Genomic DNA, 23,730 nt, shown 5'->3' with positions numbered 1-23,730 from the left:
GTAATGCACTACGTAGTTCTTTTTGTCTTGAAGCGTCAGCAGCAGCTTCTTGCTGTCCGGGGGTTTCAGGTCCAGGTCTTTCATCAGCCCCTTTTGGTAGTCAGACATCCACTCCTTTTTTACAGCCTTTTTCTCCGGCGCCAGGGGATAGCTGTTGTGATCCTCGTGAAGTTCTGGCGGGTATTCGAGCTCCACCTCGAGAATGCACCCCTTCTTCGCGTTTTCTTTCATCCCAAGAATCTCCTCCTCTGTGGGCAACTCGCGTTTCCACTTGAAACCTCTTATCGGCAAAGGCAAGCTCATCGCCCATCCGTAAAGATTGTTTGCGTCGAGATAGAGGAGGTATTTTTTTTGGCTTGCTGGGGTCATAGCCCGGTACCTGCGGGTTGTTTGCCTTGGCGTACCTGTTGCTCACCATGGAGATTCCATCCCGCATCCCCCTTTCCAGGAAGAGGTGCATTTCATAGTCTGTGAAGAGCTCAAGCTCGACCCCCGTCTTTTTCAAGAGCGCGTCCCAGGAGAGGCCTGGCGACGTGAAATAGTGCGCCGGATCCAGCCCGTACTGATCAAGGCACAGTTTTCGGAAGTTCTGAAACACATCCGCCAGCAGCGCGACGTCAGTTTTCACGTAAAGATCGTGGTAATCGCCCAGCGTTTTGCATCCAAAAGCCTCCCAGACGGCCTGCGCGTGCGCGTACTCTTCGTCTGTTATGTGCTCGTTGTTCAGCTTGCTGTGAAACTTCTCTTCGTCCGGAAGCCTTGTCTCGCTGAATCTTTCCCTTGAGTCCATTTACTCGTAAGGATAGATCCCATTTTTGTAAAGCAGGTCGCTGCCTTTCGAAATCGTTGATGTTATTTTCAAAGCCTCTCGGTGTCGCTCTTACAAGTGAATCAAGGCTCCCTTGCAAAAAGTTCAAGCTGTCGATGAAACGAAGATTACCGACCGAGAATGTGATATATTTCTCCATGTTGTTGGGACACATTTGACCTCTTTCTCCAGCCTCGACATCGCTTGCATCAAGTGGTGCGCGTCGTAGCCCCTCAGGTTATGGAATACGACTGGTATTGGGTCAGTCTTCGGGTTAATTCGCAGTTTCTTGTTGCATTCGGCGTGCGCGGCTCCGCGGTACCTGCCCGTTATGTGGCAATGGTCCTTTACCGCGTCTCTGAAGTTTTTCTGAAGTAAAGGGCTTCCACAGTACTTACAGTTTTCCTGTGATTCTGCTTTTAACTTGTCTTTTTCATCTTCCAGCCTTTTCAACCTTTGAAATCCCCACTTCTCCTTCTCTTTCTGTGCCATGTAGAAACATTTTTTGTGGCCTTGCCCCCAATAACCCCATTTTTCTCTTACGCCTTCTTCATCCGGTTCTTCTTCAATGTTCCAGACGGGCAAAGAATCCATGAATTCGTCTTTTATCAGAGCTTTGTTGCAAACGTGGCAATCGACCGCTTTCTTGAAGTCTTCCCAGTCCTTCCACGCCATTTCAATCGGCTTTGGTGTGGCCAAACTCTCTCTTATTTTCTCATCCTCCTGCATAATGGCACTTAAAAACTCCCCAACCGCGTTTTCACCCCTGTAAGTGTTGGAACCTACCACATCACCATCACTTCTCACAACAAGGTAAGAATAACCGCATGCCTCGAGCCTTTCGGTCTTCTCTGTGTAGCTTGTTTGCGTTCTCTCACGCTCACAGCCATGAATCTTTCTGACAAGAGCCTCAAAGTCCGCGTAAATAGCGAAAGGCGCCTTCATCTGTTTTTTGAAGTTTTGGAAGGAAAGGATGTTTTCCCCCTCTTCTGGCATCACGATCCTTGTCGGCCTGCCATTCACACCGTTGCGATATTTTTTGTGATCCACCAGCAAGTCTGCTCTTGAGAAACCGGTCAAGCACAGCATGCAAAAGTGTTTTGCATTGCTGTTCTTGGTCTGATCGAACAGCAATGCGCTTTCTCTTTTTACGTAACAATAGTGCTGGATTTCCCCTGACTCGATTAACATAATGTTTATCCGCGGCACATCCGCTTGTTTTTGGCTTAACTGGTGCACGATCACACAATCGTTTTCCCAGCCAAATACGTTAATTGCGAGTTTCGGGTTTTGTGCCTCGAGCTTTTCTATCTGTTTTACCGGTGTGGGGAAATCGATGCCTACGTAGTTGATACCGTCATTGACCGGATATTTGCTTGGTCTTTGCGGGTTCTTTCCATCTTTTGGAGGGAATAAAGCGGCTCTGAGTGCCCACTTCAAACATTCGTTGTCTTTGTTTTGCACGTTGATTATTGCCTTCTTTTTCGCCAGTTTGGCTGGAAGAGGCAAATAGGTCCCTCCGCGAAGCGGCTGGTAGCGCGCAACATTCACGTACGCGATTTGTATCCTCTCAACCGCCCATCCCGATCCCAATTCGGTCCAGTGTTCTATTTCTCCTTTTGCGTTTTCAATGAATTCATCAAATTTTTGTTTTATCAGGTCCTCATCATTCCTTTTGAAAACGTGCGGTTCGTCGTCTTTGAAATAATGCTCCATGAATTGCGTTTCACCGTTTCTTTCTATTGAGAACTTTACTTGTAACCCGAAACTTACTTTTACGCTATTTAACCCAAGGGTTTCTTGTTCGACCAAATCGGTGATCTTTTCTTTGTTTTCTCTTGCGAACTTCAAAAGATCTTTATTGTTCGGGTTACTTTCGGATATAGCCATTCTCCACACACGGAGCCATTCTTGGAAATTGTTTTGAGATATTTGGAACCCGTCGTACAATGCGGTAAGATCTGGGTTCAACGGCTCGGGAAGGTTCGTTCTTTCCTCCCTCGGTATTTGGCCGTAGAACATCTGCAGAACATCGGACGAGTATCTTGCGGCAGCCATGACGGCGTATACACTGAGCATGCACTTCTCCAATAGGAAAATTTTTATGGCACATATTTGAATATACAAGTGAAGGGCACTCTGCGCATATTAATTACAGACGTTGCAGCTTCGCTGGACCCGCTTTTTTGCTGTGCTGTGCGCCACACACGCATTTCTGGCACAGCACACACACGCAGCTCTGGCAGAGCACACACACACACATATAATGAGGGTTCTGGTCACAAGCGAACACAACACAGTGCAAGCACAACGCAACTCCGAATCTTCAGATGAGGAGTTGCGTTGTGCTTGCACTGTGTTGTGTGAGTGCTGTGCCAGAACCCTCATTATATATGTGTGTTACAGACATTGCTTATTTCACGTGCATGTCTTGCTTTTGCGATGTTTGCTGGACACTTCTCGGAACTGAGTAAGTTTATCATTCTCGGGAAACAATTGGGTGATCATAGCATGAGACCCAAGCTTATTTTCCAGACGTGGGTGTTTCGGTGCGCCCGCGATCCTCTGTACATGCTGACCGAATCTTTCCCAAACCCCGTAGATTTTCTGTTCTAGTCCCCGCCCCAGATGAACGCGTTTTCAAAGTTAAAAATGTTCACCTGACAAACAAGATAAATCATTGTGGGTAAGATAACTTGTTTTAGCTCTAATTTAATGTGAGAGTCCACTGTCTGTGACAGTTGTTAAATCATTACATTTGTTTCTTCCGAAAGCTTCAATTCAAGATCTTTAAACTGTTTTCTGTCAGTTTGTATTTGGGCGTGCAGGATGTTCATTTGATGTTATGTTGCTTACGGCCTGGTTCAAGCGTCGTGCTTTCATCATGGAGAACTCCATTGATGAATTAAGTTCAGCTTTGCATGACTGTGGATTCTAACCCCGTGACCTCCCAGATACCGGTCTTGCGCTCTAACCACTGAGTAACGGACAGACTCTTGGTGAGCTAGGCCATTTCACTAAACGATGGCGACTCTGAGTACATTTATCCATACTTGTTGACGGACGAAAACCGTAAAAAACGTACAGAAAAGTTCTGTAAACTTAGTCAAACCTTCACACAATGTGTTAGTATACGAACGAATGTCGCAAAAATACGTCTGTGGTTGGTTTTTCTGACTGTGTTTAGTTCTCAGCGTATTGTGGTAAAATGTAGAGCCGCCATATTTTTACTACAGTGAACTGAATTCAATATGACGATAGCGCGGTGTTTCAACCAAGCCTAACATTGTGCATTTGCTAATCTTAAAGCATCTTTTCATTTAGCACTTTGTCGTGAAAATGAAGGCCTGTCCTTGTTAAAGTGTGTGATTTAAGCTAAGGAAATGGCAAAGAGAATATTTCATTTAATACATAATCTTCGACGTTTCAATGTCATCGTCGCTTATTTCTCAAGCCAATATTTTACAAACAGGAAGAATGTTTAATAAATGCCTGTGTTAGTTAACGATGAACCGAGGATAAATAACTCGCAAAAAATTTCGGACGTTCAATTTTCGAACGTTTCATTTCGGACACTTGCTTGAAACATAGCTAACGTAAATTTATGCCTACAAAACACGTTTTAGACTGAAACAACATCTGTGAAAATGATATTTTAACTGCATCCTCAAGGTTTTACAGATACATCGACGGGAAAATAGGGAAAATTCTATCTAAGTCGATTAGTATCTGATGCAGTGTCTCAGTTAGAGTTCTCTCGGTAAAGGAAACTAGCTGCTTTGAAATTAAAATCATCCGAAATTTTTTGCACGTAATGTAGGTGAAAACTGTAATAATGAAAGGTCTGGCGAAAAAAGAAAGTGATGGTCACTTTGTGATTCAATAACACAGTAGCAACATTAAGCAAAATGATTTGAATGGATGTAGAGTTTATTATATTGGATCGTTGCCAATTTGTAACTATGTTTTGCACAGGTAATTAAACCGTTATCAGCTAAGTTGTAAGTATTAGACTTGATGGTGAAGAGTACATTGAGACAGCCAAAGATTATGTCGTCTGTTGTCAAGATAACATTGTCATTGTGAATTTTAGAAATTGAACACGAGTGGATGTTTGAGAAAACGAAAATTCTGTGGAAACACGAGGCGTGGACGAGTGTTGGCGCAGCTCTTTCCAGTTCTCACAAACATTCCGTCATGAATGTTTCATTAGTCAGTGAAAACTAGGAAGGGAAGCTTGTACTTTCTTTCATGAAATGAACTTTGGAAATATTTTCCCTTTTCATAGCGTTTTGATGGTAGTTTTTCAAAGAATATTAGTTATTAGTGATAGTGTTAAGTTGACTTGCTTATATCATAAATTAGTATATACCACACAAGTGAATGGTGCTTTTCACGCGCTCTGATTGGTTAACTCGGGGGTGATTAGCAAGTACTATTCACCTCCAAGCAGCCGGCGCGAGAGATTTCAAAATTTCCGACCGCTTGGCACACATGAAATAACGTTTTGGTCCGCTAATTATTCACATTTTGTGGTATATTCTAAAGCAATTATTCACCTCGGTGTCGGTGAAAGTAATGGATATTTACCTCGCCGCTTTGCGGCTCGGTAAATATCCACCACTATTCCCGTCCACTTCGGTGAATAATTGTTAATTATTTTTGTTTAGATTTTGTCGGAGTAACTGTAGTGAAATACCAGTTAAGTTATTGTAGTCAAGGATGCTGTTCCTACTAATTCTAGTGGTAACATCACTGTAAACAACATCGTCTACGTCAGTTTTAAGATGTCTGTCTCGTCGAACCCTTCTTGACCATAAATTAAAGTTTCTAAATCAGTTATTTGTAGATTTGACTTGCTTAGTTGCATGCCTGTGCGGCCATTTATAAATATGTTAGAAACATATTTTTGTGTATTTATAATTTAAACAATTGGGAAAAGAGAAATGAATGTACAGTTGTTTGAGAGCTCTCTGGCAAGATTACCTTTCAAAAATTAGCTAGCCTGATGAATATTTTGCAAAAGAGGTATGTAAGCACCTTTGCGAAGTAATTTACTTTCACTCAAACACAATAAAGAGTTTTGTCTAACTCGCGGAAGAGTTCATCTTGTGTTTGTTGTCCACAATGAAGGGGCGTTTGGGACGAGCACACGACAAAATAAAAATGAAAAGTATTGGGACGAGTGAAGCCATGTGTTTCGAAAAGATGATGGATGTAGGGGCGGATCTTCGCTTTGTTACTGCCAATGTTGAATATTGCATGACCACTTTGGGATGGAAAAAATCTAAAGACCATACGTATGGGAAGATTATGATGGAGGCTAAATAGAGCGTTTATGGTTATACACTCTTTTATATTACAATACATTTTATAAGAATATTGGTGTTGAAATTTGCAAAATTTTAAGAATATTTTAAGAATAAACTCAAGGCTGAGATGTTGAAAAGAACATCAATTTTTGTGCTGAAAATTTGTAAATAAAATTCAATAATACATATATTTTTTTACCTAAACCATATAAAATTCTCTCCTTTCCCAAACCGCAAAACCAGCACCAGCTGTGTGGGTGTCTCGAAAACTCAGACCTCAGCCCCTTGAAAAACTGAGACCATCCAGTGTCTCGAAAACTCAGACCCTTAAAAAATTCCAGACTCCATAATTTTTAACGCATATGTTGTAAACACACATACGTGCGCAATTCAGTCTCCTGTTGCGACTCGACAGATCTACCTGTTCATACTTTTCGTTACAAACAATTATGATCAAAAGGAAAAATAAAAGTCGCAAGACAGATATTTCATCGCTTCAAGGGAGCTAAGCTCGATTACCAGCTGCTGTGATCGTGAAAGGAGCACGCGCTCTTCCCCCGAGGAGCGTAGACCAGACATGTGAGAGCAGCGGAAATCGAGCCTACCTTGCGCCTCGTTGGCAAAGAGATCAAGACAGGAAGTGCAAGGTTTAATGTTCAGGAGGCAGAGGACCAGTCGTACAACTCCACGTACATCCAACACAAATTGACTTGGACGAAGGAGAGAACTTGGGGACAAGGCAGAATTGCTTTGTCTTGTTACCATGCTCGCGCGTCGCGCCCCCCTTTTTATATCGTGAACTGCTAACTACACGTCTCCAAGAAGATTCCCACCGATGTTGTTGCTACTACAACCACGATTTCTGCAATTATTGTTTTATTTTTTTTTGTTATTAGATTTGATTACTAGTAAATTAGTATCTTAACGTGTATGAATAAAGTGTATAAATAGAGTTAAATAAATAAATGAATAATAACCAAATAAATAAATAAAATAAATAAACCAAGGTCTGGGAAAAGTAAGAGGTTTACATTTTGAAGACGTTAGCGGCACCCTATATTACGCTGTTCAAAACGGGAAAGTTGGATGTTAGCAGGAGTAATACGATAACAGGTTGACGGAAAATAAGACATATGCTTGCACAAATTTTGAACTTCTTGATATTTGGTTGAAAAAAAAACGCGCTTTTGAATTACTGACAATAAATTGTGAAAGCTGTATAGTAAGACAAAGTTTTCAAAGCAACGAAGATGTCAGGTAAGTGCACGGAGGGTTTTGTAAGTACAACTTGACACCGAGAGTGAGATTTTTCCCCGTCCATATAAATTCACTGCGTAATCTGTTTCTCAACACGACGTTTTCAAATTTTGCGGCATTTTAAGGTCCAGTCATCTTGATGATTTCGTTCGTTGTGAAGGCAAAGAAACCTTTTGACTCGGGGGAGAGGGGGTACTCCCTTGTATACGCTGTATGGGTATGTGGGGCACCGAAGGTTATCATTTTTTAACAGTTTTTTGGTTCCCTGGAATTGAGTATGTTGTTGATATTTAAAGCAATTTATCTTTATTCATTAAAATCGGGGAATTATAAACCCTTCTCAAAGGCAAGCCGATGCTTGGTGGCAGGCGTAAATGAACTAGAGATATGACCTGTATATATTAATGTATATATTAAAGACATGCTGAGTTTTGAGGGGTGAAGCAGGGGTGGCTCGACTTGTGGATCAGTTCTGCTGTAAAAAAATTATATTTTGGAGAAGTGTCACGTACTGAAGGAAAGAATACGAGGGTAGCCCGCATCTAGGTGTTAGGTTAGTTTAGGAGCAGCGCACAGAAAACGGCGAGAGAAAAAATAAGAGTAGAGCACTGGAATCTTTGCCGCATTTCTCTCTCGCCGCTTTTCTAAAAGTTCTCAACTAGCCGAACGCCCGAAACAGGTTAAAATAAGGGCAAAAGCCTGGAATCGAACTTTTACTGTATAAATCGTAGTCTACGCTGTGTAATATACAACCCAGTCGACGATTGTTGCTCCAGGTGAATCTCAAGTACGAGGCAATAAAAATGTTCTAAATGTAAACTCGATAGTAGCGGACACTATGAACGAAGAGTGATCTAATCTATAATTTAGTTACAAAGAAACGACAACTGCTTTTGATTTTGGAAAGCTCTTTATTCTATACTCTACGAACTTGAAGATACCACAAACAAAACCCCTACAACTACTCCATGTGCTTCAAGTTGCTGCACCGTCTCCCGTTTCTACGGCGCCTGACAGGGCTCCCTCTTCCTCAGATGCCCTGAAAAATGATATTACACCTTTATCACTGAATGCTAGACTACGAGTAGTCGGGTTTTGTTCCTGAAATCCTCCACGCGTGGAACTCAGTTAATATTATGCAAATTAGGGAAAGAAATGAGGAGGGAATGGGGAGAGGAAAGAAAAAAATCCTTTCCCATTTTTCTCCGCGCCTGCGCTTCTCGCGGCTCGCCGCTCGATCGAGAAGCGTAACGTCTGGCAGGCTAGGAAAAGAAAGAGACTGCTCGCAGTCTAACTGAAAGCCCACACCTTGATTAACTTAAAATTTAAATGGTATAACATTTTATTGTCTATTTTTTTAACTGAATTCCTTGCAAAAGAGACTCGCAGTTGGTCGATTCTTGGAAACTAAAAACATAATGCTCCTTCTGAGCCAATAAATATAGCTTATGCCCACTTCTGAAACTTATTTATACTACATCAAGTTAAAAGAAATAATAACTATCAAATGCTTGGAAATATGTATTGATCAACAGAAACTTTTAAAATTTCATTTCTCCATTTTTTCTTTATTTAGTCTTTAGATATATCAAACAACCGACAAACTGCTCGCAAAAATCCGGGGACAAATATCCGAGCATATTTTCCAAATACATCTGACAGATAGAAGATGGAGACCCACAACAGAAGCTTGCGGAACACCACGCGATAAACTCGAGCAAAAGGAAGGAATCTCATGTCCCAAGTAGAAAAAAACTGTTTTCGATTAACATCATTTTTATTTCAGCCCTCTCTCACCTTGATCGGACAGCCGTACAGCTCAGCACGTATGCTGATATGGCTGTGCCATGTCAACGGATGGATTCGGACAAAACGGGCATGGAATGGCGGGAAGATCTTGTGAACAACAATGGAGTCCCGATCAAAGTTGCCCCGAAAAACCTAAAATAAAAAATGAAATTAAATAATAGTTAAATCACGGATTTGAAATAAATTACTGAATAGTTTGTTTGCTATCTTGTTGCCGAGAGCAGACTGCTGATTTAGAATAGTCGATATTCGTATTCTCGTTATTAGACTGGAACTAGCTTGCAATGGAGGCTCAGGTATCAGTTGTAGACTAGTTTATGTGATCAGCGTGACCCACATGTGTCACGCGTTGTCGGCTTCAATTCATCAGTGACAGCTGCAAAGAAAGCCGACTTCGGCAAATAACTTAAACCTTGGCCTCGCTATTTCATGCACAACCTCATCCGATAACTGTTATGTAACATCAATCTTGCTACTTTATGACACACTTAATGACTAATGACTCAATGATACCCTGATAAAACGTACAATGAGATTATGAAATCTCGAGCACGTAATCTCATTTCTTTAGTATAAATGTACTAGTCTTCTAAAATTTAAACAACATTTCGAAACTGCTACTTTGAAAACGCAAGGAAGCAGCAGATCGCATACTGCTAGGCTACTCATAATCAACTACAGAATAGATAGTGGGTGGCGTAGCCAATCAGAGAACGGCATTCGTGATAGAACGCTAATATGGTGGCCTGGGACTGCCATAGCAAAAAACTCATTATCTTATCAACTTTCTTGTAAATTTTTGTTTTAATTTGTTTTTCAGTTGTATTTTTTATGTTTCTTTCAATGTCATTATGTTTTTTAGCACAAAAATATTTTTATTTAAAATCTAAAGTAAACAAATTTAGAATTAATTTAAAACAAAAGAAAATATCTCAAGAAACGAAATTAAAACAAAATGATTTTAAAAATGAAAGTAATTTCAAATGTAAATAAAATTGCTCTTAAATAAATTTAAAAACGGATCTAAAAATATTACTTTGAAACAGTCCCAGGCCACCATATACAACCGAAAAACAAATTAAAACAAAAATTTACAAGAAAGCTGATAAGATAATGAATTTTTTGCTATGGCAGTCCCAGGCCACCATAGTACGACATGTTATGTAAACGGCTGAAAACCCGTTTAACTGTGAAACTGGCAATTCTTCCGGTTGTTAGCGGAACAAATGTCAAATAAATGATAATTACTGACCTCAAATGAATGAAGAAGATTGTGGACTTTGCATGCTTCCCGATTTACGGGATATTTTAGTGTAGTCGATTGGCTGCCAATAGTGACTTCCGGTTGAATTGGGCCGCTACCGCTCAGTTAATAGGGGGCTTAAGCAACGACAACGACGACGCCGAGGACGACGTCTAGTAAAAATTGAATTTATATTTTACCAGCGAAATTCGCGATTGTCTATATCTGTTCAATACGCCAATGGCTCTAAATACGTGCTTAAGCTAAAGATGCAACGACGACGTTCAGTTCCAAATGGAAATGCGACAAATTAGCCGTTGTCATCCACGTTCCGTAGACGACGCAGAACTTGGTCATTTCACGTTGTTTTTGTTTTGTTTTGTTTTTTTTCTTTGCAGAGGACGGCAAAGAAATGTACAAAGATTTATAACGCACGTGCACAGCCATTGTTTTCCTCATTAAACCTTTTGTTTGGTGGCGTTCTCGTTGCCGTCGTCGTCGTCGTGGTTTGCTTAATCTCCCTAATACTCAAAAGATGTAAACATTCACAACAGTCGATTTATCTTTTACAGAATGACTTCTTGATACCCATAACCTTAATCTGATGTCAAATAAATCCATCTTTCATGACTAAAAGTCAAGTTCGGCCGTGAAGAAGTCAGTTGTGCTTACATTTTTGATGTATAGGCCAGGTTTCATAGCAGGTCGAAAGACACTGAAAGCGGATGCAATCTCCAAGTTTCGTTAAAAAGACTACCTTTATATTTTTTTGTGTCGCCTTTTTGCTTTAAAGATCAATACACAGTCACGTCTCTAACAGTCGAGAAAGCGCATATGACCTAAGGGAATCTGAGAATAAACTCAATGTTCCATTCCCGCGCACAAACTATTACAAACATAGGCACGTAAGGCGTGCAAGAGTTATTTTTTTGTGAACTATAAGTCTCGGAGATAGGAGCATTCATGGAGCTGTTTACAGTAATGATTTAGTTGATTTGACAAGTTTTTTTGAATGCGATGTACAGCAAGAAAGAAACTGGTAGTTTATGATGTACATAAGATGTTACATCGGTAATGGTAAGATAACTAAATAGTAAGCCATAAAATGTTTGACTGGACAAACTACAGTAATCTGACACGTCTCCAGATTAAAGTGCACCTAACCCCAAAATTTTTTTTTCGCTAAAACAAATCTAGACTTTATTTGAAGCATTTGGGCGAAGAAATTTTTGAATTTGGTTGAATCCTCGATTTTCTATGCCCTTTCAAAGTCGCGATTAAGTGTTTCACGACCGCGTTTTAGGGAGTCTGGGGCGGCGGTACCTGATGACGTCTACCCAGGAACCAAACACAATAGCGCCTCAGTCAACTCTCTGTATTTGCTCGAGAAAATAGAACGCAAAACTAATCGTTCCGATGTATTTTGGGACTAAAACGTCCAAGTTTTGTCCCAGAATCATTTCTTTTTCGTCACTGGAGTCAGAGTTAAGTTTCGATTCGGAAGGCTCCGAAATAAACTTCGATCGAGCACGTTCGACGACTGTGACCTCACTGCTTAGAACTTTGAGAGCAATTTACAATATTTCAAGCGCCGACGGGGAAGACGTTTTTGCGGACGAGCTGCTTGTATATTAGGAATGGAAAGCTAGATACGAAGTGGAGGAGCAGGCAAACGAAAAGCAGGAAAGAAAACTCAAGGACTGCTTTGGATGGTAATTTCGTCAACTAAACATAAGATTCCCACGCGTGTTTATAGCCCGTTTACATTTGTCCTTACCGAGAATGTATTTTTTCAAGGTCCTGTTAAATCCAGTTTGTGTTTTACTTTCAGTTGAATGCTTCATGTTTATAAGAGCGACGTACGTGTTGCAGTTTTCGAGACTTGATGACCTCCAAAACATTGGCTTCGATCGATTGAAAATCGTATTGTTTGGACCTGTATTTTTGAAGCTACGGGAAGCAAGGCGGAAGGAAACATTTCATACAATTACCGATTTCACATTGTCACACGTTTTAAGTCGTAACTCCAAATAACCAATGTAAATTGTTCTCAAAGTTTGCAGTGAAATTCGTCGGATAAGCGAAAAGGATGTGTTCCCTAAGCGGTCCGCATATGTTACGCGGTCATAGTTTCGACGCTATTGCACAGAATCTTTGTCGCACTGCTGATTTCCAAACCTTCGAAAAACTCTGTGAGTCTAACAATTTTGTTATCATGTAATTCTAGAGGATTAATCTTCGACTTTCATCTAAATCGAAAGAGAAATAAGTGTTGGTTAGCAGCGTACAGTTGCGATCTATTTACATATTAGTATAAACGCTTCTTGATCATGACCGGATCACACAACTTTGCCGGTTATGTTATAAATATTGCGGGATTGGAAGATATAGGCTGTAGGTAGTATTTCTACAAATTTCTGGTTAGCTTTAAGCAGAAAATTTATGAAAATAGCGTTCGAAAGTCTGCGGAGCAAATTCCAGTGAGAGTTCTTCAATGGTTCTCACAGATTCAGTTCGCTTGTTTCGGTTCGACAAAATCAACCATCGTTTATGTCTTTATTGCACCATTAGCCGATCATCGTCAGTAAATTGTACAGTATATCTTTCTTTAAATCTGGAATATTGCTGCAACAGCCGATAGCACCTCTGGAAGGCGTTTTCCGCGCACTTTTCGAATGTGTATTGCACCATCCTGAAGGAAATGAGAGGAAATGAGATATCCAACCTTCCTGGGTAGACGTCACAAGAGCCGCTGGACCCATTCTCCTCAAACTCGGTCGTGAAACAAAATGGCGGTGTTTTGGAGCTATTTTCGAGATTTCGTCGTGGCACAGAAAATCGAGGATTTAACGGAATTCAATTTTTTCGCAGAACTATTTCAAATGATAAGTAGATTGGTTCTAGCGAAAAAAAAATTTGGGGGTTAGGTGCACTTTAATGTAGATACCATCTTATTTTCTAACAGGCAATTTTATTCGTTCTTTGATACAACCCACACTGTGATTGGTCTGACACGCGCACATGCATAACTCCCTCACTCACCGATCACTTAGCCCTTCCCCCGGAGGGAGGACTCCCTTATATGGGCTATATAGGTCTGTGCGGCCCCAAAGGGTATGGTTTTTCAGCTGTTTTGGTCATAAATAGGGTACGGTTTTTGCACTCTAGCCTTGATATGAGTATGCCTTAAGAAGAAGCCTTTTTTTCGTCATTATCGAAAAGAAAATCTCCAAAAGCCCTTCACAAATTTATATGTTTACGGTAATTTAACATTGGTTTGAACTAGGGAGCTAATTATAACGCAGGTCTGAAACAGGGTTTTGATTTGAGGGTCAGGTCGTAAATAGGGTTTCGAATTTTTGGTCAGGTCAGAAATAGGGTAAGGAATATCGCAGATTTTTGTCATAAATAGGGTAAGGGTTTTGGGAAGCGGGCCGCACACCCCCAACCAATTTTTCTGGGAGTACCCCCTCGGGAGCCCTTCCAGCCCCCAAGAGGAATTTTTGCTCAAAAATACTCAACTTAAGAGAACTTTTCGCATTTTATACGAGTCGTAAGTTTACCCTTTTTACACAACACAACGCAACAACACTACTTCACCGAAAATAGAAAGAAAGAGAAAAAAAACTCTGACACGTTGAAAGTCTGATTTAATTAAATTGCACTTTAACTTGGTGCCACACAGTCTTCAAAGAACATTTGAACAGTTTTCATACTTTTTACCTTTAAAAATATCGGACTGAAAAGAATGTCATAAAATGCCCATCAAATAAAAATATTAAACTGCTACTGCAGAGACGTAAAAACACTCTAGAAATGAAAGCTTCTTTTTTGTTTAACCTGGGAACAATAGCCGATAATTTGTAAGCTCTAATTGAATTTACTCCCATATGAAAAACAAAAGTGTCGAGTTACCATTTGTAACTAAAAATAGTAAACATCTCGTGGGAACAAGTGGTGACGATTCGTCAGCTCTAATTGAATTTACTACCTCGTGAAAAACAAGAGTGTCAAATTACCCATTGTAACTAAAAAATAAAAGTATCTCGTTATGTTTGCATGCAATAAGAACAAAACAATCGTTACCTGCACTTACTATTGTAAACGTTAGAACTGCATCAAATCTAAATAGTCTCGTCTCCTCTAAAACATGTCCTAAGAACTAGAACCGACGATTCGTGACCTCTAATTGAATTAACTCCTTGTGAAAAACAAAAGTATCAAGTTACCCTTTGTAATTAAAAGTAAAAATATCTCGTGCCATTTGCCTACTACTCATGAACTGCTTCAAAACTCAAGACTCATCTCGTTCATAACTAGCCACCATTACACTGAAAATTATGCACTCTAAAACAACCCAATGTACGTATGTAACTGTCACACACCCCTCCAAACCGGACTAAAAATCACAAACCGGCAACATACACGTCACTCTTTATTTTTCAATTACCAAAGTCCTTGTGTTTATACATACCTTGTGTTTCTCACGTACCATTTACCTTTACAACAAGAAATTTGATTGGCTGTTCATAGTAGATCCAATCTGATTGGTGTGACATACATACATCTCTCACTCACTCACTCACTCACTCACTCACTCACTCACTCACTCACCCATTGACCCGTCCATAACATACCCGACGCGCCGACTAAGAGCTGTAGCTATAGTGGCGCCATTCTTTGGAACAACCTTCCTTACAGCTCAAGGTAAGCAGAGTCCCTGAGGCAATTTAAACGCCTACTCAAAGGAGAACAGTAATATAAGGCACAGCATTCGTGGAAAACAGCCTTTTATTTACACATATGTTACAGTCGAACCTCTATTAGGCGGCCAGCATCTATCTGGCGGCAAGCGGCCAAAGTCCCAGAAAAATTGTCAGGTATAGACTGTAATAAAAACCTCTGTTCAACGGCCACCTCTATTAAGCGGTTGCGCCCAGCTTCTTGCCATCCCAAGAGTGATTTTGTTTTCTTTTATTCCTCTATTAAACGGCCAGGAGGATTTCAAGTTGGACGTTTTTAGCCAGATGAAGGTAAAAGAATAATAATATGGAAACGTAAATGTTTCTTTGGCTTTTGTTAACGTCATGGACCGTATTACAACCCTCATTGTTCTACTTTTTCGCCACTTACATTTGTTTGTACTTATATTTGATAAACTGAAAACTGGACCACACCCAAAGTTGTTTTCGGGTGAACCTCTATTAAACGGCCACCGCTATTAAGCGGCCAGTTGTCTCGTCCCCGAGAGTGGCCGCTTAATAGAGGTTCGACTGTACTTATTTTCATTATATTAGGTATTAGGCATTGTGTATTTTGTATTAAGTATTTTTAGCTGACAAATTTTTACCTTGGTTAAATAAATGTTATCTATCTTCAAAGGTCCTGACCCCAAAAATTGTTCAATTCGTTTTCTTTCTGAAATTGGAACACAGTTTGATAAACTAATGTAATTTGCATTTTCCCCGAAATATAGACTTTATCACGGTTTTAAAACGATCTCGACGTGTGGTCAAGGGCATCAGAAAATATAGCGTTTGTATGGGATTCCAAGGGCAAATAATTTCCTTAAAGAATGAGTTGTGAACTACATATGAATAGCAAAGTAAGGATACTAGACAAGAAGATTGCATGTAGCAAATTTTAGGGATTAAGCTGAGCTAGAGAGCGACTAGTCGTTTTTTTAAACTCCCGTACATTTGTCTACGACTTTTTTTCCGCGAAGTAGTACGCGACTTACAAGTGGACGCAGGATGTTATAAGGAATGATCACAAATTGACGTGCAAACTTTGAACTTCTTGATATATGGTTTGAAAAATTGCTGACAATAATCATGAAAGCTTTATGTATATTTTGCATAGCAGCGAAGATGTCAGCTAAGTACAGAAAGAGTTTTGCAGTTGTCACTGAGAGTGAGATTTTTTCCCCCTACCATGTAAATTCACAAAGTCATCTCCTTTCCAACATAAGAAGAGTTGTGAAAGTTTCACAAATTTTGCGCGCTGCATCTAAGGTCACGCGCCTTCATGAATATGTTTTATCGGTCGGAAAAACGGTAAAGATTTTTACTATTTTGGTCTGAAAAAGCTAAGGTATGTCTTTACGGGCTCGCCTGGAATTGGGTATGTTGTTTATCATGAAACTATTCTTCATATTTATTCAGTAAAACCGGGGAATTTGAAGCCCTTCTCAAATGTTAGCCCCGGGCTTTGGCAGCTATGGTCATCGTTTAGAGACGTGATCGTTTTCGAGGTGTGAAGTAAGACCGGGAGGGCTTGATTTGTGGCTCAGGTTTAGTATCGAAAATGAAATATTTTGGAGAAATGTCACGTATTGAAACAAAGTACTCAAGGGTAGCTTAATCCAGAAGTTAGGAGCAAAAAAAGGTAAGGAAAACATAGGAGAGAGGCACGATACTCCTTCCCTACTTACCCCTCTAATCGCTTTTCCAAGAGTTTCCAACTGACTGAACGCATGAAACAGGTTAACACGACAGCAAAAGCCGTGAATCGAACTAATTCGGTCATCTATTATGCCCACACTGCGTAATATATAATCGTCTAGTTGGGCCGCTATTCCTTCAGGTGAATCTCAAGTACGGGGCGATAAAAATGTTCCAAATGTAATCATACTCGTGATAAACAAATCGGACTCCCGCTGCGCGGTCGTCCGATTTTGTTATCACTCTTATGATAACCAACCGAATTGGACTCCACTCAGTCCTATTACCATTACTTATCAATATGCAGATTAAGAAAATATGAAATTGTTTCCAAACACGCCGTGGTTTTCAACTTGTTTCTCATTGGGTTTTTAACCCATCCACCTGACCAGAATAAGGCGTTGGGTAAGAGCTGCATGAATAATAAATGAGTTTGAGAAGTTACAAGGAAATGACAACTGCTCTTGATTTTGGAAAGCTCTTTATTCTATACTCTACGAACTTGAAGATATCACAAACAAAACCCCTACAACTACTCCATGTGCTTGAAGTTGCTTTACCGTCTCCCGTTTCTTCGGCGCCTGACTGAGCTTTTCTCAGTTCCTCAGATGCCCTGAAAAATGATATTACACCTGTATTACTGACTGACAACACACTAATTAACTTTCTAATCGTTCTAACTGCATTCCCTCCTCTAGCTATATAAGATTCACATTTTATTGGAAACTAAATGAGCAACTTGTTTACGCCCACTTCTCAAATTACAGACAAACATTTTTTGATCTGGCAGATACGATCTGAACTAGGTAAGAGCATTACTCAGTTTCGATATTTCATTTTTCTGAAACTCTCCACGAGAATCTTCCCGCTCTACGGACCAAGCAGGTCAATCGATGAAGAAAACCACTTCGTGTAAGAAGGCGACAGAGTTACTCGGCTGGACCTCCTCGCTCATTGGCCAGATAATTATTTTTCTGGCCAATCAGAGGGACGGAGTTCGACCACGTTTGGAACTGGTTCGGTAAGAATAAGTCCCCAGGGGCTCTTCAGCTCTTGAAGTAAACTTTCGTCCGAAAATATCGCTCGCCCAAAAATATCGCTTCATCCCGGCTAGTAGCTCCTGGGTCTCCGAGGATGAGTTTTTACCGTAGTTAAACCATGACACCGGTGAACAGAACGTAACGAATTCCACAACTGTAGAGGACACATAATTGTTTCCTTCAGTTGTAGTGTGATGCCAGTAACGAATTAAATAAAAGTTCTCATGAGCGTGGAGTTTTTTCCATTCAGCTTTGCTATTTACTTACTGATCCCTGTTGATTCGTTAACTGACCGCTCTTTTGCTCGCTTCACAAGGTATAAGCATTGGGGATATTCCATCACTCCCAAACATGGTCCCCTCCCCCCTCCCCTCTCCGCGTGTATTCTGTTAATCCGATTATAAAATCCTTCACCATATATCACAACTTAACGGCATCAATTTGGGAGAAATTCCGGGATATAATACACGTGATCTAACGGTATTTTTATTTCAGCCCTCTCTCACCTTGATCGGACAGCCGTACAGCTCAGCACGCATGCTGATATGGCTGTGCCATGTCAACGGATGGATTCGGACAAAGCGGGCATGGAATGGCGGGAAGATCTTGTGAGCAACAATGGAGTCCCGATCAAAGTTGCCCCGAAAAACCTGAAATGAAAAATTAAATTAATACAAGGATTAAATTTAAATTACTTCATTGTTTGTTCACTAACGTTGCTGAGAGGAGATTGCTATTAAACTCAGGATTTATGCGATAGAGATGACGTCATTTTCATAGGTAACAGAGTTTGACAATAGCGTGACACACGTGTGTCGCGTTGTGTTCTTCACTAGTAACAGCTGGAAAGAAAGCCTTTGACCCAGGTAAATAACTCCGGTATCTGCCTCGCTATAACATGCTCAACTTCATCCAGGGTTATCTCAGGGTTAGTTGTGGTTGAGACAGTAAGAAAAATATTGAATTTACGATAAAGATAGTACATGACGTTTCGGCGTCATCTTGTCGCCATCAGGGAGCTTAAGCAAACCAAGGAGAAGACGGCAACAAGAACGTCACAAACATGACAAAACAAAAAGTTTAATGAGCAAAATGTTGACTATTTTCCTCTAAATGGAAGTGCAAAATAGCCTGATGAGAAAAAAAGGTAAAGTGGACGAGTAAACTTTAATTGGTAGATTCAAGTTCAGGTCAGCTCATCGCCGTTACCAAGCAAAGTACAAACCAGTTACATTAAACGAATTAGACTTTTCCTGTTCGCCATAAAATAAAAAACCGTATTAACCGAGCTTACTCGGTCTGTATGTCGGAATCTTGACTGAGGTCGTGAGTCCAGACCAAACGCTGTGAGGTTTGCACGCACGACATTGACCTCTTACAAACCGATCGAGCGTGAGGGCCGTGCTGGAGAATATTTACCCGTTTCTATGGAAGCGGTCTGTATGGAAAACTCCCGACTAAGAAAGAACTAATCAAAACGCTCGGATTTACCTAAAGACTACCTTGCCATATCATATACTGTTTTATTGATATTTGTAGGAAATGAATAAGAGATGATGCAGCTCATTTTTTGAGCTATTATTTAGCTGGCTCATATTCGTATCTCTGAATTCGAAGATGCTGTGTTTTTAAAGCCATCCTTAAACGCGCGTGAATCAAAGTAGTGGTAGACGAACCGTTGTGTAGATCGATAAAGGGGCGCATAAAATTAGAATCATCATTGCGTGTTCTACATTCTACCATGAGGAGACCCCAAGAGAGGTTGAGAGCGAAACAGAGTTGATGCCTGAATCATAATGAAGTCAACATTGTGATTACCTTCTTTCTACCTCGCACGGTGTACTGAACCCAGAAAGAACCTGCATGGCTGTAAGACAATGAATAACTAGTTATCCATTGAGAATCATCTTGTCTTCCTTGGGTTGCTACTTTGGTAACGGTTGTGGGAGTTCCAAGATCAATCTGCAGCCATTGGTTGACGTTATTCGTTTTGACACACCAGGATCCTACCCTACCTGAAGCAGCTGCCAAGTTTAAACGGGCGAACGTGGCGGCACAAACAGCGCTGTAAATAGTTGAGGCAGTCAGGGCACTATTTGGAATTCGGCCATCTTCAATTCCGAGTGACATGGAGCACTGATAGCCTAAAGGTAAAACGATATTAATTCATAAGTGAAATAAAGAGTGAAACAAAAGTCGCTTAAAGTTTTGCTAGTAACACTGTGCGTAAAATGTAAGAATTTTAAAATTTGACTGACGATCACTCGGCATTTCAATGCACAACCATAGATTTTAGATGTGGGTAAAGACCATTTTGGATAAGCAGATTCCTTCCAATAACTAGCCCCTCTGAATGGGTCATTCTCGATACAGGGGCGGATCCAGAAAATTCAGATAGAGGGGGCCGAGTCCCCCACCCTGCTCCCCCCCCCCCCCCGAATGAAAACTTCACTTTTCAGGAGATGCAGCATACATGATTGTGGGCGTATTCGTGATGCAAAGTAAAGTAATGTTAACGTTTCGGAAGATAGAATTAAAGAACATTTTATAAAAACGACTTTCAAAGCAAAATCGCAGTGTTAGTGGTAGGCGAACTGTTAACAGAGTCATTGCATTGCATTTATACATCCAGTATTAATCGAAATAAATCACTGCAGTGGTTTGATAAATGTCATCCTTCTCTGGTTTCGTTTGGCGTACTCGTCAACAGCTACATCATAATTTAAAGGTATGTCTTTGTGAATAAAGAGTAACAACAGTGCATTTAGACGTTCTTCTCCCATGGTGCTGTGATAAACATTCTTCACAAAGCGCAGTGAAGAGTTGCTACGTTCAACAGTTGCACTTGTGACTGGAGTAATTAACAGGAGGCGCAGAATTGTATGGACACTTGGGTAGAGGCTTGAGCTGCAGGCTTTCAATGTCTCTTGCAGTGTCGTGAATTTTACGGTAGCGTTGTTCCTAAAAATAAAAGCAAGAATTAACACATATTTCAAGACAAGGTATAGTCGGTTTTTTCAGCTTATCACAGTTTCACTATAAACTTGGTAACCCATGTATAGTATTAACGCAGAATAACATACCAGAAGCACTTCCGCACTGCTTTGGGACGGCAGATCAGGGGAATAATGCTGAATAAGTTTCTCTTGAGAAGACTCGTTAAGCTGCTGTAAGTTGGCAGGTATCAGTAGCAGTCCAAGCAATGCCGCTTCTGATCGTCCATTAAAGCGGGTATTTGTTTGCTCCAACAAGTTGTCAAGGAAAGGGAGAAATATTGCCCGACGAAAGTAGGCGACTGGTGTCCTGGCATTGGTGTTTCTTAATGTCTGCCTACCAAAAGTTCGAGGGATGCTTACTTTGACGTTTGCCTTCTTAGCCATCTTCTTGATCTTTTCATACACAGAACTTGCAAATGTTATTTTAGCATTCTTGCGCATACCTTTCAGCTGTTCCTTCACAACGTTAACATGCTTGCTGCCTCAATAACATTCAGTGTGGAACCCTGTAACGAACGGCTGAGTCCTACAGTGAAACGTTCCAGAAGGGAAACGTTACTTATCATAAAAACACCGAATGATAATCAAGCTTGCTCTTTAAAACTCGCTTTCACCTGGCATAAGTAGAAACAACTGATCCATTTTTGAAACATCATCAGCAAACTGCTATTGCTGTAATGATTCGAATCGTTTCTGTCAGAATTTTCTATCGAGAGATTAACTCAGGATTATAAATCAATTTACGCAAAACCTTTTGCGACAAATGATTACATTGAGTGCTTTAATATAAGCTAAACTTTAATATTCTTACTTCATTTTCCTTTTTGCTGGGGCAGATGATCACCAAACAAAGTCTCGAAGGCAGAGCTCGAACGTTGCCCGCTAACAGACAGATACAGATCTAAAAAAATCCATTACGTTTAACTTAGGTCAAATAAGTAACGTACTCACCTGGTTCACAATGAAATGTAAACAGTGTCTTCTTTGCTTTCCTCGAAAACTTCAGAAAAATATTTCGCTCTTCAGCAGTGCGGCAAGGGACACGGCGTGACAATATTCGTGTCCAGTGTTCCTCGTCATTTCAAACCGAAAGAAACGCATATTACATTTGACGTTAACAATGAGCGCCAATTTTAATTTTTGGGTTAAGTTTGTTTGAATATTTGATAATATATTCTAATTGTTAACACAAAATATATTTTAACTAACGAAAGCTCCGAAATTGAATACAGTTGGAAGCTGATTGTATAATTATAACAACACTCAAAGGACGTTAGAAGGCTTGGGATCGTACAAAAACGTTTTGAAAAAACAAGAAAAGAAAGCGGGGGGGGGGGGGGGGCGGCCCCCTCGGCCCCTCCCCTAAATCCGCCTATGCGATATATCAAAAACGTGATGAGGAGGCTTGGGGGAATAATACAAAAGAAACCGCATCGAGGTTGAGGGGATGAATAATCTATACAATCCTACCCAGGTTAATTAACTACAGACACATAAATAGCAGTTCAAATACTTTATTGAAGACTGAAAAATACAAATGAAGGCGAACTGAAAATGATGTGTCAGATAAATGTCTTCCACAACACATATCCCCAAGACAGTCAATGATCAACCATTTGGCGCTCCGTATCATAATGCCATTGGATAGAATCCAATACCCCACGTTTTGTTCCTCAAGCCTCGTAGCTAAACCTTAGAGTGTTAATATATCGGAAATGGCCTAGTTTGAATGAATCTCTATTCATTTAAAATTGTCAACACAGCGACGGTCTCAACGTTTTTATTTTGCGTTCAGAAGTTTTCTATTTGGTCACCTCTGTAGTGTTGGAGTTTTTGTGCTAATAAACATAAAAATAAATGGCAAGAGAAAGTAAGCTCTGGTTAGTTGGAAGAGAACGTGTTTCGATTGTCACCCACCGATTGTCACCTGGCCATATATCAACCATAAGAGCGCGCGTAAGATTTCACTAAACATCGGCCATATATAACAAAGCTATACTTACCTTCCTGGCAGCCATAAACTTCTACTCTCGTGCAAATGTGACGTGACCAAGTCTTGGGGTGGAAACGAAGATACTTGGCTTGAACTGGCGAATGCAGAGAATGATAAACTGGAGTGTTACGGTCGATGTTACCTCCAAAAACCTGGGAAATTCATAAGGCTCGAGTCAATTTTGTACCAAAGGAACATTACCTTAAGATGAGACAGTTTTAGCCCCTTTCTCTTGTCACATTTTTTAGGTAACAGCGAAGACACTGACAACAAAACTTTTTTGATTACGCTGATTCATAGAATCGTATCATGTTAAACGGATCTATTTTGCTGTTCGAAATAGGAATTGGTAAACCGAGCTTTTTCCCATTCACGGCTCGTTATCGAGCCCCAAAAACTGACTGACAAAAAAGACAGGTAAAATCAAAAGGCAATGATCTTTAGACTTATCTAGAGCTCTATAATCATGCTCCCTTAACCAGAAATCTAAAAGACGTCTGAACAAAGATTGTATTTCATACCTTAATATGTCCCTCAATGAGTCTGTACCAGGCCCAATGCGAGCCATCCACACTGTAGGACAAACGGTAGCTCCTTACTCGGTCTTCACTATCATATCTCCCCTGTGTCGCCACTTTGGTGACTGTGGTTTCCCGCCCTAAGTAAACCTGCAGCCATTCGTTACCGTTGTTAGTGCGCGTGCACCAGGCCCCGGCCTTCCCCGAAGCTGGGATCTTGTTAAGGCGGGAAAACTGGGGAATGCGCTTGGCGTCATAATATGTCGATGCTGATATTGCGCTGTCGGAAATATGGCCACTCTCCATTCAGA

The 23,730-nt window shown here is 40.5% G+C and overlaps 2 protein-coding genes, 1 long non-coding RNA gene and 1 pseudogene across 4 annotated transcripts in view; 1 reads left to right on the top strand and 3 right to left on the bottom strand.

The window, feature by feature from the left end:
- LOC110040361 (uncharacterized) overlaps positions 1-9,413 on the bottom strand; it is a 237,806-nt gene extending 228,393 nt beyond the window's left edge. The window contains exons 1-2 of one of the 2 annotated variants that reach the window (XR_002295644.2): positions 9,175-9,413; positions 8,269-8,416 (exon numbers count right to left, since the gene is read on the bottom strand). This is a non-coding gene — a long non-coding RNA (uncharacterized LOC110040361). Of the gene's footprint in view, positions 1-8,268; positions 8,417-9,174 lie in introns of those variants that run through there. The other variant, XR_016203870.1, reaches the window with a different exon arrangement.
- The window catches only part of LOC149098655 (uncharacterized), a 179,104-nt gene that overhangs the window by 38,430 nt on the left and 116,944 nt on the right, over positions 1-23,730 (top strand). The gene's annotated exons all lie outside the window — the stretch shown is intronic.
- Positions 724-3,021, bottom strand: LOC149098664 (uncharacterized; annotated as a pseudogene).
- On the bottom strand, positions 17,337-23,725 carry LOC110055291 (EGF-like repeat and discoidin I-like domain-containing protein 3). Its single transcript, XM_020761667.2, has 5 exons — positions 23,423-23,725; positions 22,912-23,053; positions 19,731-20,056; positions 18,419-18,562; positions 17,337-17,485 (listed from the first exon to the last, which is right to left on the bottom strand). Exons 1-5 carry the CDS (start codon positions 23,723-23,725, stop codon positions 17,477-17,479), a joined length of 924 nt encoding a protein of 307 aa, XP_020617326.2. The 3' UTR covers positions 17,337-17,476.

The sequence above is a fragment of the Orbicella faveolata genome, unplaced genomic scaffold (assembly GCF_042242905.1).
Source record: "Orbicella faveolata isolate gen_17 unplaced genomic scaffold, um_ofav_v1 contig_46, whole genome shotgun sequence".
NCBI classification, from domain to species: Eukaryota; Metazoa; Cnidaria; class Anthozoa; order Scleractinia; family Merulinidae; genus Orbicella; species Orbicella faveolata.
This window is presented reverse-complemented; position numbering and strand designations above follow the sequence as displayed.

Excerpts from the sequence above, each read along its gene's own strand:
- LOC110055291 (XM_020761667.2), bottom strand. The coding sequence starts at position 23,725 with ATGGAGAGTGGCCATATTTCCGACAGCGCAATATCAGCATCGACATAT. Across the intron at positions 23,054-23,422 it reads TCATTGAGGGACATATTAAG|GTTTTTGGAGGTAACATCGA; the intron begins GTATGAAATACA and ends TGAATTTCCCAG. Across the intron at positions 20,057-22,911 it reads AGTTTATGGCTGCCAGGAAG|GCTATCAGTGCTCCATGTCA; the intron begins GTAAGTATAGCT and ends TTTTACCTTTAG.